The following is a 19,439-nucleotide window of genomic DNA, read 5'->3' as shown; positions in this document are numbered from 1 at the left end:
CGGCGGGCGGGCGGTAAGTGGTTAATAGAAGTGCTAAATCCTTGACTTAAAGTCCAAGAGATCCAGGACTGTGAAACTGTAGAACCACCGACACTGTTTCACTGCAACAAGTCACTGAATACTTTCCTCCCGCCTTGCTCTGGCTTGAGGTAGCATGTTGTAGAACTGTAAATCCTAACTGGCACACTATGTAAAATTCAGGGCCCAATAGTAGGTGCCCCCTTTCACCTTTAACCTTGAATACTTTGGGGTTCACTGTCTATGCACCCCCCTCTGTAACTTCAGGGTCCTCAACCTAGGTACCCCCTTTCCGCTAGCTGGCACTGGATCCCAGAACATCTTCTGGAGTGGTCCCCTTTAACACTGGCAGACCCCCAGGGGCAATCCTCAGTACTCACGACCTGTGTAGGCTTTCCTGGGACTCTCTCTCTCCGCAGGTTCTTGGCACACCAGATCCCCTCAGCTTAACTCAGCACTCTCTGGATTCTCAGGCGACACCTCGAGACATCCTCTTTCCTCAGACAGGAGGAGAGACACCTGCACTCTCCATCCTGGGACTCCGCTCCCGCCAAAGACATTGTGTCATGTGCCACCCCCAAACTTATACCCACTGCCAGAATAATTTGCAGCACAATCTGCCTTCTGGGGTAGTTACAAGCCTGGATGTGTCCCCTGATTGGGTTTCCTCCACCGCCCTATGAGAAACCTCTCTCAGGAGCCAGTGGGGAGACTCCCCCTTCAGCAGGCACACCTGGAAACCATGACACCCTGACTAAATAAATCACAGCCCTGCTGTTAGGAAGACAAGACCCACTATACCTTTACCTAGCACATATTTTAATCTGTGTTAAAGTTATAGAGTCTACAAGCTCTGGTGACAATTATTTAAAATTGATTACACCTGATGTACTGACAGCTCATCTAATTTCTTGAGACACTAAGACCCTTTCACACGGGCTTTCTGATCAGGTCTGCCTGTCAGTTTTTCAGGCGGACCTGATCGAATTTTCCATGCACCCCTATGGAGCAGCGGATGTCAGTGGCGACATGTCCGCTGACACCTGCTGCTATCCGATCCTGTCTGTAAAAGCCAGACCCATGGAAACCCTATTTTCCAGCCACCTGAAGGATAGGATCGGATAGGATCAGATGAAAACAGACAGGCGGTCCATTTTCATCTGATCTCCCATAGAGGAGAGCGGGATCTGACAGGTTTGTCTCAGCACAGGGAGCGGAGACGGACCTGTCATCCACCTGGTCAGCAGGGGTCAGCGGATCGATCCCCCACTGAGAAAAATGGAGTCCACCGGGCAGAAAGCCTGTGTGAAAGGACCAGGGGCGTAACTACAGGGGTTGCAATTGCAACCAGGCCCTATGCTCCAGGGGGCCTATGCAGCTCCCCTGTACACCTGGATAAGAGGGGCGGCGGAGACAGCATGTAGAGAAATCACTGTCCTCCTTTTTCCTCCTGTAGCTGCAGGAGGAAAATGGAGGAGATTGGTTCCTCTATATGCTGCCCCCGCCACTCCTCCTATCAAGTTCACTTGTGTTCTGCTGTCTCTGGGCCCCTGTGTGCTCCCCTGGTCCCCCCACTTTGCTTCCCCCCCCCCCCCCACTGTGCTCCCTTACATCTCCTGCTGACTGCTGCAGGGGATGTGTCACAATAGAGAACCAGGAATGGGTCCTTACTTTTCTGAATGGACAGAGTCATAGTCAGTGACATTGTAAAAAAAAAAAAAAAAAAAAAATACAATTAAAATACCAAAAAATAAAAACTACTGACACCAGTGGGTGAACTTCCAGGATCTCAAAGGTCACACTTGCAACCGGGCCCTGGCATTCCACCATCGTGGGGAGGCCCCAAGATGGCAGGAATGGGGCCCACTGCAGAACTTGTGAAAGGGTCCCTCTATGGGACCTTAAGAAAGGGCCCCGCAACGAGAGTAAAGGGCCCCAGGATCAGTGGGAAGAGCCCCAGGCTTGAAGGGAAAGGACCCTAACAAGCCAGGACAGTACAAATACCCCCCAAATTGAAAAGCAGCCATTCTAAGGTATTCAGTAAAAGGCATTGTGAGTTTTTTGAAGCTGTAATTTTTTCCCACAATTCTTGGGAAAATAAAACATATATATATAAACAGTATATATATATATATGTATATATATATATATATATATATATATATATATATATATATATATATATATATATATATATATATATATATATTTAACACACAATTGTCATATTAACAAGTTTTTCCTCACACACAGCATATGCATACTTGTAATTACACCCCAAAATACATTCTGCTACTACTCCTGAGTATAATGATACCACATGTGTGAAACTTTTACACAGTCTGGCCACATACAGAGGCCCAACATCCAAGTAGCACCTCCAGGCGTTCTAGGAGCATAAATTACACATCTAATTTCATAATGACATATCACACTTTTGAAGGCCCTAGAGCACCAGGACAATGGAAACGCCCACAAAGTAACCCCATTTTGGAAAGCAAACACCCCAACATATATTCTATGAGGCATTATGAGTCTTTTGAACGTGTCATTTTTTTTCCACAAGTTTTTGGAATACGTGGAAAGAAAATAAAAACACTTTTTTTTTTTTACACAAGGTTGTCAATTTATACGATATTTCAAACAAATAGCATGTACAAAACAAAAATGACACCCCAAAATACATTCTGCTACTCCTCCTGAGTATGGCGATACCATATGTGTGAGACTTTAACACAGCCTGGCCACAAACAGAGGCCCAACATTCAAGTAGCAACTCCAGGCATTCTAGGAGCTTAAACTACACATATAATTTCATGATGACCTATCACACTTTTGAAGGCCCTGGAGTACCAGGACAATGGAAACTCCCACAAAATGACCCGATTTTGGAAAGAAAACACACTGACCTATATATTCTATGAGGCATTATGAGTCTTTTGAACATGTCATTTTTTCCCGCAAGTTTTCAGAAGGCCCTTCATATTTCTAAAACAAAGCATGTACTAAAAGATTACCTGTGGTTTTAGTAGTGCAGTTTCTTCACAGAGGAGAGCATCGATCCAGGCAGCAGGCAGGGATATGGTCAGCAACATCAAAAGCAGTCATCCAGGCAGCAGGCAGGAATACTGTCCATAGTTAGTACAAGCAACAGGCAGAGATACTCTTAGCACAGCCAAAGCATTGGTCCACGTAGCAGGCAGAGATGTGGTCAGCAGCAGCAGGAATCGTCCAGGCTGAAATACTGTCCATAGTCAGTAGCAGCAGCAGGCAGAGATATGGTAAATACGGCCAAAGTATCTGTCCAGGCAACAGGAAAAAACATGGTCCATAAAGTCCTGGGTCATTACAGGCAGTGATATGGTCCAAGCAGCAGGAAGGACCATCAAGCTTAGGGCCTTTGTCAGGAAAGAATGGGGACAAGGGTAGAGGCTTCTCCCACCCAAATCTCTTTGAAGCCTTTGGACTCCAGACCCTGTTCTGGGAACACAGAAAACCAAAAACTATTTTTCTCTACTCAGAACATGATTCTGAAGCCCCTCGCCTATGTGAGACCCCTGTGTAGTAAAGTAGAAGGGCAAAAGATCAGTCCACGTGGCAGGCAAAAAGCATGGTCAATTAACAGGTCGAGGTTGGTGCACGTGAAAGTCAGAAACGTGGTTTAAAACGGCAGGCAAAGGCATCGTCTGTAAACCGGTCAGGGTCAGTTAACGTGGAAGGTAGAAACATGGTAGCAGGCAAATGATCCGCACAGGTATTTGAAATGGGGAAATGACAGTATTAAAAATAACGGGGACTAATATCTTATGGATGTGTGATAACTTCTGAAGCATTCTCCGATGCATAGGCCAGGTTGGGAGGGACATTGGGGACAATGATAACTGGTATCTCTTCTAACTCCTCCTTTGCTCGATACACAACATTTCTTTTGGTGTCTTCTTCCTAATTCTGTGGGCGGGAATGTTAGAGGGAAAATGTTGCTTGTGAAGTTGACTCACACAATCAGAGCAAATGCTCCCTGGGGCGGGTCCTTGCTCGTAAATCAGGGCAGTGACAATGTCTTCAATATATTTGAGGTAGGTGCTGGGTTGGTTCAGACATACAAATTAAACATGGCCATATGAAAGAGATGAAATGCAACTTTTTTATACCAGTAACAGGACTTTCGGGTTGATAAATATAGTTGTAGCATCTGGTCACTTAAATCCAACCCCCCCCCCCCGACCCCCCTGAACTGATTATAATCGTGCACACATTCAGGCTTTACAATGGGGCCGCGTCTTCTGTCAATCTTCACTAAGGTGTCATTTTGGATGATGGACATGATGTAAACATCTTTCTTGACCCTTTATTTTATGGCCAACACTTCCTTATTCCTCAGAAATGCAGATTCCCCCCTTTGTAGACTTTTTGGTACTAAATTTTGTGGGAAGCCCTTGCTATTTTTTCTGGAGATACCGCAGGCCAGGGTTTTTTCACGGTACAGGTGACGAAAAAGGGGCAAGCTGGTGTAGTAATTGTCCACGTATATATAATATCCTTTTTTGAGAAGGGGGTATGCCAGGTCCCAGACAATTTTCCATTGGTTCCGATACATGTTGGGGCTGGAGCTGGGAGTCTTTGTCTTCATACACGCGGAAGGCATGCACATTTCCATTCGCTCTATCTAAAACATTTATTTAGTTTCAACCTGTACCCTCTCTATCCTCTTACAGGGAATATAGGGTTTGAAGTGCAGCCAGCCAGTAAAGTGGATAAGGGATTTGTCCACACAAATATTTTGGTCTGGGACATAAACTTCAGCAAATCGCTTGTAAAAATCTTTTATTAGGGGGCATATTTTATACAACTTATTGTGGTTGGGATGATCTCGGGGACATGACAGCAGAATAAATTGGCATGTGGTGTATGGGATTGGTGGACCAGTAGGCATGCACTTTGTTTTTCTTTGTAAGCCCCATATTAAATCTAAGGCCCAAAAACAATTTAAACTCATGTAGCAAGGTTTCCAGACCTATGGCCTGATGTGGGTCTGCCATTAGTACCAGTAATCTCTCCAGTCCATGTGAGCTGTGACCCTGGGTGTGACAACTGAAGCAGCGACAACTCCGGCATCTTTGTTTGTGGGTTTTATTGGAATTAGGGGATGGGAGAAGGGAATGAGTGGGATACTCCTTGAGGCTTAACTAATTACACTTGGGACTTTACTTCTGAAATGCCCGTTGGCCCTTCCTTGACGCCAGCCGGCGCCAGCCAACGCTCACTTACACTGAGAATACCCTGTAGAACAGAGGAAGTGCTGAATCCTTGACTTATAATTCAGAAGATTCAAGACTTAGAACTGTAGAACTCCTGACACTGTTGTACTGTGAAAGTCACTGAATATTTTCCCCCGCCTGGCACAGCTTGAGGTAGTATAAAGTAGAACTCTGTATAGCTGTCACTGTAACTGGCACGCTCTGTGAAATTCAGGGCCCAAACTGCAGGTGCCCCCTTTAACCTTGAACTCCTCAGGGTCCACTGACTATGTACCTCCTCTGTAGCTTCAGGGTCCTCAACCTAGGTACCCCCTTTACAGCTAGCTGACACTGGATCCCAGAACCTCTCCTGGAGTGGTCCCCTCTAACTTCAGGCAGACCCCCAGGGGCAATCCTCACTACTCACGACCTGTGTAGGCTTTTCTGGGACTGGACCCCTCTTTCTGTCCGCAGGCTCTCGGCACACCGGATCCCCTCAGCTCAACTCAGCACTCTCTGGACACTCAGACGACACCCTGAGACATCCACTTTCCTCAGACAGTAGGAGAGACAGCCGCACTCTCCTTACTGGGACTCTGCTCCCGCAAAAGACACCATGCCACGCACTTCCCCCCAAACTTATACCCACTCCCAGAATCCTTTGCAGCATAATCTGCCTTCTGGGGTTATTACAAGCTGGGATGTGTCCCCTGATTGGGCTTCCCACACTGCCCTATGAGAATCCCCTTACAGGAGCCAGTGGGGATACTTCTCCCCTCAGCAGGCACATCTGGAAGCCCTGACACCCTGGCTAAATAAATCACAGCCCTGCTGTTAGGCAGACAAGGCCCACTATAGTTTTACCTAGCACCTACCTGCAGGGTGCTACACTCGTCTAGTGTAAGATGTCGCCAATGGAACATATAGGCATATGACGAATTGGGGTTGCTCTGCAAAGAGATTTGTTCAGACCACCATATACTGCAGCAAACCTTGTGGGGAAAAACAAATAAAATAATCTTGTTGCGAAAAATTAGTAGTGTTGTGCTGCACACCTGGCTGTGCGGTGAAAGGGGGATATATAGTTGACCCTGAGCTGGCAGGCAACTATTAGAGGTTTGCCAGGGCATCAGGAAGGTAGGTTTGGGCTCTGATTCTTCAAGTTTGATTTGTTATTCCAGTGCTAGCATTGGGTTCCTCTTCCCGGGGTCTAGCTCCATTTGTGTTGGTGCAGTTGGGGTGTATGATGCTGCTGGTGGTAGGCAGGTCTTCTGATCTTGTTGCTTCTTTTAGGAGGGACTGTTTCCTCCTCTGATTCAGTCTCCAATCCTATACTCTCTGCTCCCCGCTGCTCTTATCATCCGACATAGTACTGATTGCATATGCCTCCTCAGATCACAGGCCAGGACACTGATGGCGGGCCTGTGTGACAGGTCATGATGGCGGTAGTAAAGGTCTATGTGAAAGGCCACTGATGGCGGTACTGAAGGCCTGTGTGACAGATCACTGATGGCGGTACTGATGATGGATCTGTGTGACAGATCCAAATAGACTGTGTGACAGATGGCTTGTGTGACAGATCCAGATGGGCTGTGTGACAGATGGACTGTGTGACCGATCCAGACAGATCCAGATGGGCTGTGTGAAAGATCCAGAAGTGCTGTGTGACAGTTTCAGACAGATCCAGATGTGATGTGAAAGATCCAGACAGATCCAGATGTGCTGTGACAGATACAGACAGATCCAGGTGTGCTGTACCAAATCCAGACAGATCCAGATGGGCTGTGTGACAGATCCATATGGAATGTGTGACAGATCCCTGCAAGGTGTAAAGAAATAGCAGTAACTTACGATCGGTGTGAGGAGAAGAAGTTGGGATCGCTGGTAACGGCTCTTCTGTTTAAATTTGTGACCGGTTGTGATTGGCCTGCCATTCGCATAGTAAACAGCCCCGGTCGCCGTGGTGGTCATCCCCGATCACCGTGGTGCGCACCCTCAGGGGCGCCCATTAACTGCACATCCTGCTGGACGTCATATGATGCCCAGTCAGGATAATTTAACCACTTTGCAGCCATCATTCTTTCAGTTTTATGGAGGGCGGGAAGTGATTAAGAATGATCTCCCACCCGCTAACACTCACCATTGCCCCACTCCACTTTGGGCCCTTTGGAAAGCCCCTTGGAAATACCCCTTGGGAGTCCAAAATAACTTTCTTTTGAAAATCCTAATTATGAATTTCCATTTGAATTTTGCACCATTAGTGGGCCGCAGAGACGAAAGATTTTCATGCGCCCATGAAATTTAAGTGATCAGGCATGTTGGATATTTCTAAATAATGATGGAATAATCATGAGAGAAGTATAGAAAAAGAAATGCGCAAGAGCTGTGACCTAAAAAGAAGATTCCGATCACAAAATTTATTTTCTGTAGCAACATGAGAGAAAATTGAAGGCCTGGTTGGTCGAATATCGAAATCAATGGTGGCACCACCGGATCACAAAACGCACAAAATTTCTGATTCAGAAATCCAACCAATGTATGGCCTGCATTAGGGATTTATTTGCTAAAACTAAAGAGTGCAAAATCTGGTGCAGCTATACATGGTAGACAATCATCTGCTAACTTAAGCTTGTTCAGTTAAAGAGGAAGTAAACCCTCCTCTGCAACTTGTACCTATAGGTAAGCCTATGATAAGGCTTACCTATAGGTACTGTAAATATCTCCTAAACATGTACCGTTTAGGAGATATTTACCTTACATGCAGTCAGTGACGTCACTGGCGCATGCGCTCTGAAGGAACGGCCGCCCGTGCCGTTCCCTCAGAGGCCCGTGCCGTGACCGTCGGCTCCCGCACGCGTGCGCGGGAGTGACGTCACCGCGGCTCCGGCCAATCAGATGGCCGGATGCCACGATCCCGGGAAGACGGGCGACTGGACATGTCGCCTGTCAGAGGTAAGCGGGCGGCACGGCGGCGGCTCGTTCTAAGGTAAGTATTTCATAATGAGCTAGTATGCGATGCAAACTAGCTCATTATGTGTTTCTCTTGCAGGGTGAAAAAAAAAATGTGGGTTTACAACCTCTTTAAGCTTTGACCAGAAAAAAAGGAAGCCGATTGGTTTCAATGCAGAGCTGCATCAGATGTTGCACTCTCTAATGTCACTGGTCCCCTCAAAAGTGTAAATTAGGTGCCGATCTGTCCGCCACAATGTTGCAGTCCCACTAAAAATTGCTGATCCCCGCCATTAATAGTAGAAAAAAATAAAAAAAATTAAAAATGACATAAATCTATCCCCTAGTTTGTAGACGCTTTAACCTTTGGGTAAACCAATCAATATACACTTATTGGGATTTTTTTGACCAAAAATATGTGGCAGAATATATATTCGCCTAAATCAATGAAAAAATTTGATTTTTACATTTTTTTTGTCTGTGTTTTATAGCAGAATTGTCGCTCTATTTGTTTATAGCGCAAAAAAGAAAAAAACGTACAGGTAATCAAATACCAATGAAAGAATGATCTATTTGCAGGAAAACAAGGACATAAAAAAAAAGGAAGGGCAATTGTCAGTTAAAGTAACGCAGTGCCGTATCACAAAAAATGGCCTGGTCATTAAGGGGGTAAAACCTTCCGGGCCTTAAGTGGTTTAAAAGAAACCTAGAATTGGGCTTTAACATTTCAATATACAGTATGTCTGCATTCAGGTGATATCTTGCATTTCTATATTTCAAAAACATTAAAAAGACTACAGCTCTTCTTTAATAGGTTGTGAATGTATCTGTGTAAAGCATTGCTCCTAAGAATACAGTAAACCACAGTATAAAACAGAGTGCTTCTAGGATATAATGACAAAGTTATTGCAGTATATCACAGCCTATCCTAGAAAATCTGTTTTTTAAGACTTTGGTGCCCTCAATCAAATTCCTTCTCTTAACATCTCCGTACTGCTTAGCAAAAAATGTCAGATAATCCGTCAACTTCCATAGCCAAACTTATCCTGCTGAACCCCCCCAACCCAGCACCCCCTTTCTGTGAATTAGAAAATCAATTTAGTACAGAGGACTAGTTAAGCAGATTGATAGCAAGGTGTATTTGTACCAGGAGAAAACCATACTAAATTATTTTCACCAGACAATTTTAGTGATGTTGAGTCACCCTGTTTTTCTCCAAATCATAAATATATTTTATGGGGAAAAATTGTGAAAACGTAACCTGTATTTCATCTTTTACATGTGATAAAGTCCAAGGTTTGGACCTGTCAAGGACTAATTCCGCTATCATTTGCTATAGCAAAATAGCCACATTTTTCATCCCCGCGGCTCCGGTGGCGCACTTAAGAGGAGGAATAACCATACACAACGCACTTATATGTGTCACAGGCTGTTTGTTAACTTCACATTTAAAGAGTCTGTCTATTTAAAAGCTACGGAGAAATAACAATTAACACTTTAGGACTATTAGCTTGATTTGTGCCAAAGAGAAAAGTTTAAATGTACTTATGTTTTTTACTAAAGTGCATTTCTACCCTTTAAGCCATGAAAGCGCTGTATGCAGTTTGGAATAAATGGCTCTGTAATATTAGGCTATATTTGCACTATATACAAGATGTTCTAGCTAATGGAAATTATTTGTGTTGCTCTGTCCACTGTCCGTAAATGAGACATAATACATTTATTTTTTATATATCTGATGGAATGAGATACAAATACCTTCTACTCTACTAAGGCCTCACTCACATGGAACATATGAATCCATGCCCATGTTAGGGCCATGTTTACCCACATAGGGATGCAGAGATGCTCTCTGCATCCCAGTGCAGGCAGTCCCATTGCTGTCATTTAGGATGCAGCAGCTGCACAGACACAGTCGCTGCTCCTAACGTGACACTGTTCATGTGAAACACCTGTGCATCCCTGTGCGGGTAAACAAGGCCCTCACACACAGGGCACTAACCTTGACTATATTCCCCATGTAAACAAAACCTAAGGCTTTACTATACTATGTACTGATTTGGTTGGCTTTTTGATTGCTTTAGTCCCTCCTTACCATAACCTGTATGGTTTTACTGTTGCACTGGATCCCAAGGCTTACTCCATAGAAGCTATGGTTTCTGTAAATTGCAATGATGGCCAAAAAAGCCTGAAACAGCTATATGTGGTTTGGAATAAAGGACCCTATAATATTAGGCCATTTGTGCATTATAAACCAATGCTTCTGGATGTACATCTTGCTGATAGGGCATTGTTTTGGGGATCCGTGGTAGAATACAACATGTGAATACTTCCTGTTTTAAGAAAGCTTTACTGAGCTACCCTTTGGACAATATAGAGATTAAAAATCACAAATTGGATATATATAAAATGCACCTCTTCTGAGGAGCTATCATGCTGCCCTGTTAACTAAATTGTAGTCACCCAGCAGAATTTAAAAAAAAAATAAGCCTTCGAGAGGCAAAAATAGCCAAGACAGACAGGATGAGATGTTGTTGCACAGCCACTCCACATAGCAGCAATACACCATATAAATATATATATATATAGTAGACAGTCATACTAAATAATCATAGTCAAATCAATAAATGCCATAAACACGGTGAGGTATTGTATATACAATAATTATATATTACACTTATGATCAGAAGGAAGAGGAAGGCTACGGATTTAGCAACTTGTCTATGGCTCGGGGAAGCTATTTCTCAGCCTGTTGGCTCATATGTGGATGGTTCTGAGGCTACTTAAGCATAGGGTAGCAAACAGGGGGGTATCCAGTGTGTGTAAGGCCTCTTATATTAGAAAGTCATTTGTGGAGATGTCTGGAATGAATATCCCTCAAGTTAGAGAGTAGGGAATCGACAACCCACTGAGCCAGGTTTACTACCTGCTACAAATATTCCTATCTGCCATAGTGCAATTAGAGTACCAGACTGTGCAAAGGTACATCAAAATGCTTAAGTAGAAATGTAACAACAGTTTTTGGGGAAGTCTGTTGCTCCTCAGGATCCTTGGTGAAAAAAGGAGGTGCTATTGGGCATTCTTGATCATGAATGAGGTGTTCAGACTCCAGGTTAGGTCTGCAGATACATAAACTCCTAGGAACCCGAAACTGGCAAACCACTACACCTCCTCACCGTTAATGCAAAGTCTAGGTGATTTAGCTCATTGGTGTCCATGCAAAACCAACACAGATTTGGCTGGAGAGAAACTTATCAAGCTTATAATAAGAAAAACTTACCAACAAGGTGGCTGGTATCCTGAAACTGAGCACGCGCTGTAGATATATTAGGGTTGTTCTCCGGAATTGCTTCTAAAACGTAGCGCTCAATTACTCCTCTGATCACAGCTGGTCTGTCCCAGGTAACCTCAACGCTGCGTCCGCTTACACTGAGAACTCTTAGGGGAGCTTGCCTATTCTCTGGAACTGGAGGTATAAAATACCAGAACAATTAAGACAGACACTGACACACTTACATAGTAAGAATATTTTTTAGAATCAACTATCAATGTTTTGTTGCTTGTTTTCATTACATTATTTTTACTGTGTTACTTATAGATTGGGACATTTGTCAAGCAAATTAGAAGCACAATTAGATGCATATCAGGCTAACTGCTACCTTTCATTTAACAATATCAATGCAATAGTTTTTCTTTGTATGACCCAAGTGACCAGAGTCGGGGAACTATTGGGAAGTCCTACTGAAAGTGCAAGTTCCCTGGCTCCAAAAAATGTTGAAGTCCCTGGATCAGGGTGACAGCCAACTAACTAGCTGTAGTGCTACCTCTGTAGGGGCCGCTGGATATTGCCTATCCTCTTGTGCTGTTCTTACCCTAAGATTTCCTCAACCCTTCTGACATTCTAGGTTCTGACATAATGTACACCTCTTTAAATGAATCACAAACACTTAATAGATTGGAATGGATGTAACTAGACAGTGGGTGTAAAATGGTATACGTCAACCAAACTCTGGGACAGCACCCAAAGCTGATTGAGTTGAACACTCGGCAATCAGGTATGTACAAAATAACAAGCAAACAGTAGTGAATGATAGCAGTTAAATATGCAGAGCAGAATAATAAACAATGAATAATTGAATGGGCCCAGACAGCTCAAATATAATATACTATTAATATAGCAAAAAAGCTGGCTTGCAGAGACTTCACTGCTATGGATGGATTTAGGCGGTATACAGGGCCAGCTCCCACCCTGCAGTTCATGGGATAGAGTTAGTCCAAGTGTCAGGCATGAACTCAATCTTTACTGGCATGTTAGAGCTCTGAATGTAGGAAAGGGAAATCCGTAAGAAGAATAGAAGACTCTAACCGTCAGTAGGTAAACGGTGGGTATAGTAGAAAGCGATGCATCTCTCTGGAATCCGGATTATGATGTCTACATGCAGTGTCCATGTGTTGTATGTTGCTGACAAGAAAAAGGAGTTGGGCATAAACCCATTCAACAGATCGTGAAGGCAGTCAGAACACACAGACAACGATACAGAGTCTTTACCCTAGCCAGGGCATAGATGGATGCAGCATGAATGTAGGTTCAGCACTCAGGTCAGATACCTTCAGTGCGATCCCTCTATCACCAGACACAGGGCTCAGGGTTCTCTGGTGTCATGTAGTGATGGGATCCCTCACAGGTAGGGACAACAATTTCTCAATGATTAGGCAGCTAGCACAGGAGCCGAATGGCAGCTCGGGCACCCACAGAATGATCCTAGGGAGAAGAGAACATTTCCTTTTATAGCCTGCCCCATCATTCCCCATTCTGATTTGCAGCTTGTTGGGATAAGTAGTCTGGGAAGGGGTTTAGCAATCTAGGTATGGCTGAAAACAGGACTAAAAATCCCACGGTCCTTTGGTTCCAACCTCAGAAGTGTGATGCAATGATCATAATGCAGCACTAGAGGGAAACAGATGCAGGCTGTAGCAATGGAGGTAATTTCTTCTGTATTCATACTATGATAGCCTGTCCCTGGCTACATAGTATTTCAGAATTTGGAGTAGTGAAGAGTAACAAGAGTAAAGTAAAGTAACAAAACCCCATAAATTTGTCTCTTGAAGAGTTTTGCCCAACCAAATTTTACATCCAGTGTTGACTCAATAAAAGAATTGGGACCTTTTATGAGAAAAATATTGATGTGGTTCAGCACATTAAATTTAACTGCACTGGGTTTCATTAAAGCAGAATTGAGGGTATGTTAATCTTAATTTACAAAGCTAACACACCAGGATATTAATCAATTTTTTCAGCCAAGTTTAAAGCAGTTGTGAAGACAGAACCCCCCCCCCCCCCAGCCCCCCTAACTACTTAGCTGAGCCCCAATCCTGATCCAGCACTCCTCTCTCTCTCCTCAATGGACACAGAGGCAACAGCTAGAGCCATTGGTTCTTGCTGCTTTCAATCTAATCCAGTGAGGAGAGAGTGGTGGGCAGGGCCAGGCCACACTGTGTGTCAATAGACACACATACAGTAGCCCAACTTGGGAGTGAGCCTGCATGAATGTCTCCATAGAAAGCGGGAGAAGTAGCCCCAGTGGGGGACCCCCAGAAGAGGAGGTTTGGGGCTACTCTGTACAAAACCATTGCACAGAGAAATTGTTAATAATATGTTTATTATTAGAAAACAAAAAAAACAACAATTGAATAATTCAGTGAGATTTGGAAGTTGCAGTCATATATCTGGAATATATATTATAATCCTTATGTTAAAGACACCCTGTTGCCACCAGACCATTCATTTCTACAGCAATTTTTCATAAGAATGTTTAACATATTTTATGCAGTTTATTTACCTGTACAACCCTCCATTGTGTAGACATCCAAAAGCTCTGAGATTGCTAGGTCACACTATCTAGGATGTGATGTCAGCAGCCCTGTAGATTTAGAATAGTCACTCAAGTGACACTCTATAGTATTCCCCTTCACTCATACATATAGTATATTGTTATAATGGAAGATGAGGAGCAGATGAGATGGGCCACATCCAAGGCATGCAAAGCAAATTCCTAAGGATGTTTGGGCCTGGGACACAGGGAAGGCAACACAATGTCTTCATTCAAATGGAAATCAGAGACTACCTTAGGAAGGAACGACGGACATGGGCAAAGAACCACCTTATCTTTGTGGACCACCAAAAAGGGGCAACGACAAGATAACACCGCCAGCTGTGACACCCTGCGAGCAGAAGTGATAGCCACCAAAATGGCCACCTTCTGGGACAGCGTAAGCAGGGGAATCTCCTGAATATTTTCAAAGAGAGGCTTCTGGAGAACTGAAAGCACCAAGTTCAGATCCCAAGGCAGTAGAGGAGACCGTACTGGAGGAGTCATGTTGAACCCCTTGAATAAAAAGGTACGCGCCAGGGAGTGAGTGGCCAGGGGTCCCTGAAAGAAGACTGCCGAGGCTGACACCTGGACCCTGATGGTACTCAATGCCAATTTCTGCTCAACACCTCGTTGAAGAAAAGTAAAAATTCGAGCCACCAAAAAAAGAAGGAGGGTGAGCTTCAATCGACACAACGAATCTCGGATCCAGGCAAACCTCTATCCTTCAACACCTGGCTTTCAACAGCCAGCCCATCAAAGCCAGCGACTGTAAAGCAGGATGGAAGAATGGCCCTTGGGACAGTAGGTCCTCACTGAGAGGCAGCCTCCAAGGGACGTCGGTGGCCAATCGCACTCGGTAGGTATACCAAGACCAACAAGGCCAGTCCGGGGCCACTAGAATGACCAGAATCCCCTCTGGCCGGAGAGGCTTGGGAAGAGGAAAAGCATAAATCAAACGATTCTGGCCCCACAGGGCCACCACAGCGTCTGTGGCATCCGCCAGAGGATCCCGTGACCTTGCCACAAACCTCGGTACCTTTCTGTTGAGCTGAGAATCCAACAGATCCACCTCGGGGGTGCCCTACCAGAGACATATCTGATAAAATACAATCCGGATGAAGGGAAAAACTGAAGGCCTATAGCAGAGAGAGGGAGTATACCACTGCCCATAGGCGTAGCCGAGCCTTTTTTTTTTGCCTAGTGTCCTACTTATGTAGGGAGCAATATAACCCATGTGGTTCTAAATAATGAAGAGCTGTGTCCGTCAATGGACGAAAGAGACATTTTGTGTACCCCCCACTATTGCAACGCACAGTAAAATATGAAACTAGGTGCAGTGTGTTTCAGTGCCATTTATTTTGAAAGGTATACCTAGCACCTAGCTAGAGCACAACAATGCATATGTGTTTTAGCACACCACAGAAATGATTTTGCTTTAATGGGTTATGCCCTCAAGTTGAATTTTGGGTCCGTGTAATGCCTGTCTGTCACTGATGTAAGGACAGGCCTCTTAGACTATGTCAGGTTATTGTTTATTGCATAACTGTGACTGGCACTGGGTATTTGTTGTGTTTGAACATTTAAATAAAGCCATGGTCTTGCCACTTTTCCAACGTTATCAGCCCCTGTGTCAATTTTGGACAAGATATTGTTTTAGTTGGTCGTGATTGAGCCTATACTTCTCAGCAGTCATGCACAAATGTAAACCATTTGCGTGTTGTCTTGTGCTGTGTAAATAAAATGCACAAATAAAATGCTGAAGCTTCATTAATGCTCTATTCACCATATGGCGTTCTGGGTCATTGGCAAAATCGCATGTGAACGAAGCCTAAAACCTGCAAATTAGATGATGACATTTTGTTCATGGTAGATGGGTAGATGGGTTTTCTTACAGCAAAGCATGTTACACTGTGATATACCGCATGTTAATGTACATTCAGTAATGCACCACAAAATACTGAAAGTGGCCTGATCCGGTCTCATATTTACAAAGATAGCAATGGTTGAACTGTAAAGCAAAATAATTAGGTATATATTACGCTCTCTAAACACATCTGACACGATCATATTTTGAGCGTATCAAAACACAAAAGTGTGTGAAACGAGCTATTGTTGATCTTCCAAGTTTCATTTTTCATGTATTGAATGTCTTTAAATCCAATTAAACAGCGGAGTCAAGGCATAGAACATGAGAAATATGGATACATTAATGAGTTTGCAACCTCAAATTTAGCTTAATCTTTTATTCAAGCCCTTCACATAGAAATTCATTTTTAATCAACGTAGAAAAAGAAAAAAAAAAAAAAAAAAAAGAGTATAGAAAATGAAGATGTTTAAAGGGATGATGAACTGAGAATGGTATATACCGCCATTTGCTAATAGAAAAAAAGCCATCTATTTCATATAACCTTTAAGTATTTATTAGATATCACAATACGATGTGAAAGGTCTGTGTAGAAAGAGTTTTATAAGGGGTGGTGGAAGAAAGCCCAAAGTATTTCCAGCAAGATCATGGATTAGCAGTTTGTGGTAATGTATGCTCAGGCTTATTCAGAAAAGCAGTGAGAAGTGCAGCTATATAATGCGGGAGCTCAGAACAACCAATAGAAATGAATCTCACTTTTATGCTTTATCTTTTCTCTGGCTACTATTAACAAGCCTTTTTTTTTCCTGTCTTTCTGGTGTTTATTCAAAACTATTCCAGGAACATTGACATGTATTATGATCTCATTGGCTGTTCTCTCATAACGCTAACTACGTTTTTGCAGCTAGGTAAAATTATAAAAAAGTACTGGGAAGCTGAGATGTATGAACAACACATTTGGGCAAAACAAAGCTCCCAGAGTTCACTCTGTACAGGTCCCTTGCATTGCTTTTTTAACTAGTTTTTGACACTGGGCCTGCTACACAAGCCCCAAAAAAAAGAACTTAATCGAAGTACATAGGAGATGTGTATTGTGACAGACCAAACTGGGACAGAGGCTTTTAGAGGGGACTAGGGAGAAGTCTTCTAAACACTGACAATGGGTCCTGGCTTTTAAAGGAACACTACTCTTTGGGGGGGGGGGGGGTGTGAGCCTGGTGGACCCTTGAAGTGGTCTTGCTTCGGATTCAAGTCCATGTTTCCCCAAAACACAAAGACTCTGGGAAGTAGAGGACCCATAAACATATTTGGGGTCTCTATGCCCAAATCAGCAATGACTGCTTTAGACTGTGAGACTCAGAGCAGATGTTAATATAATCAGCTCAAGCAACCTGGTGCTTAGAGTCTCCTGCTATAATCTGTTATTTAAGGTGTTATGTGTTTATTAAGTGTGTCTCTCCCATTGTGTGACTCCTACTGGTAATTGTGTGCATCCCATTGGTAATTGGCTTAATTGAGTCACCTATTGTTTCTGTCTGTTGAATAATTTGGATAACTCTTGGAGATTCTTATGATGAGATTAGCCTTGTATCAGCTCTACCTCGTTATCTAAACCTTTGTGTGATGTTTTGGGTAAATATTTGGTTTTATCGTTCATGTGGTGATTGACCTACTTTTGAAGTGTATAAAAACCTGTATTTCTGTTCAATAAACAGTCATTCCTTTGGATTTTACCTAAATATATTATCTGTGTACGATACTGGGGGTAAAAGGGCTGGTATTATCTCTTGGACTGCTGGAACAGTTTGGAGGGCAAGAGGCACTGTTTGGTGGAAGCCTAGCAGTCAGTCATGTGTATTACACCTTGTCCTTACATTGCTTCCCACCTTGCACTTGCTGATAATTCCCAGCTGTCAAAACAACAGGCTGTGTAAATGCAGCAGCTGTAATAACTGCTGCTGTCAACAAACAGACTAGCAGATACAGTGACTATAAACACTGTTCAGACACCAAAAAGATTCAAAGTAACATTGTTACTTTTGTATTTACTCTGTTTCATTAATCTATAGATCAAAGCTGAGCATTGATCTGTAAATATCAGGTAAAGAAACCTGACAAAAAATGTGTATTTTTTTAAAATAATAATTGTTCCTATATAACCCCTAATATTTTTAGTTTACCCTACTCAGCCCTAATTATCCCCTTCTTCCCTTTAACTATTAAGTGTCAGTTTTTTCTTTGTTTATTGCTTTATTTGCTTCCTTTGTAGGCCCCTTTCACACAATCAGGCCGATCAGGTCCCACTATCCGTTTTTCAGGTGGACTTGATCGGGCCACCCATCTACCTGGCATCTGATCCGACAAGATCCGCTGAAAACAGACGTATGGCGATACGTTCACCATCCATCCAGCAGGTTGGATTAGATGAAAACGGACAGGCAGTCTGTTTTCCTTTGATCTCCCCATAGAGAAGAGCAGGACTGACAGGTCCGTCTCTGCACAGTGAGTGGAGACTGACCTGTCATCTGCCTGCTTAGTGGGGATCAGCAGAGTAATCCCTGCTGAGCAAGAGGAATCTGCCCCATGTGAAAGAGGCCTTAGGGTTTCATTAAATAAACATTATTATATTTATAAATAACTTTGCAATGCTTTGTGCAAGAATCATAATTTTAATGTCATTTAGACAAATTAAAGAATTAATCTAAAAAAAACTCAACACACAGCCATTATTGTCTAAACCGCTGGCAACAAAAGTGAGTACACCCCTAAGTTAAAATGTTCAAATTGGGCCTAAAGTGTCAATATTTTGTGTGGCCACAATTATTTTCCAGCACTGCCTTAACCCTCTTGGGCATGGAGTTCACCAGAGCTTCACAGGTTGCCACTGGAGTTCTCTTCCACTCCTCCATGACGACATCACATAGCTGGTGGATGTTAGAGACCTTGCGCTCCTCCACCTTTTGTTTGAGGATGCCCCACAGATGCTCAATAGGGTTTAGGCCTGGAAACATGCTTGGTAGTCCATCACCTATACCCTCAGCTTCCTTAGCAAGGCAGTGGTCATCTTGGAGGGATGTTGGGGGTCGTTATGTTGGAATACTGCCCTGTGGCCCAGTCTCTGAACTGAGAGTATCAAGTTCTGCTTCAGTATATCATAGTACATGTTGGCATTCATGGTTCCCTCAATGAACTGTAGCTCCCCAGTGCTGGCAGCACTCATGCAGCCCCAGACCATGACACTTCCACCACCATGCTTTACTGTAGGCAATACACACTTATCTTTGTACTCCTCATCTGGTTGCCGCCACACACACTTGACACCATCTGAACCAAATAAATGTATCTTGGTCTCATCAGACCGAAGGCATGGATACAGTAATCCATGTCCTTAGTCTGCTTGTCTTCAGAAAACTGTTTGCAGGCTTTCTTGTCATCCTGGTCCAAACTGTTTAATCTATTTTTAGATCCATAATCTATTTTTAGATCCTGCTCCAAACT

General features: G+C 43.4%; 1 protein-coding gene across 1 annotated transcript in view; it reads right to left on the bottom strand.

The window, feature by feature from the left end:
* Positions 1-19,439, bottom strand: part of USH2A (usherin) — a gene marked incomplete at its 5' end in the record, with an annotated part of 1,334,617 nt that overhangs the window by 775,728 nt on the left and 539,450 nt on the right. Inside the window, one exon of the mRNA XM_082250984.1 lies at positions 11,485-11,670. Coding sequence (XP_082107110.1) covers positions 11,485-11,670 — 186 coding nt within the window. The remainder of the gene's footprint in view (positions 1-11,484; positions 11,671-19,439) is intronic.

This window comes from Pelophylax lessonae, assembly GCF_965119305.1.
Source record: "Pelophylax lessonae genome assembly, chromosome: 3".
Classification (NCBI taxonomy): Eukaryota; Metazoa; Chordata; class Amphibia; order Anura; family Ranidae; genus Pelophylax; species Pelophylax lessonae.
The sequence above is the reverse complement of the archived record's forward strand: the minus strand, read 5'-3'. Positions and strand labels throughout refer to the sequence as shown.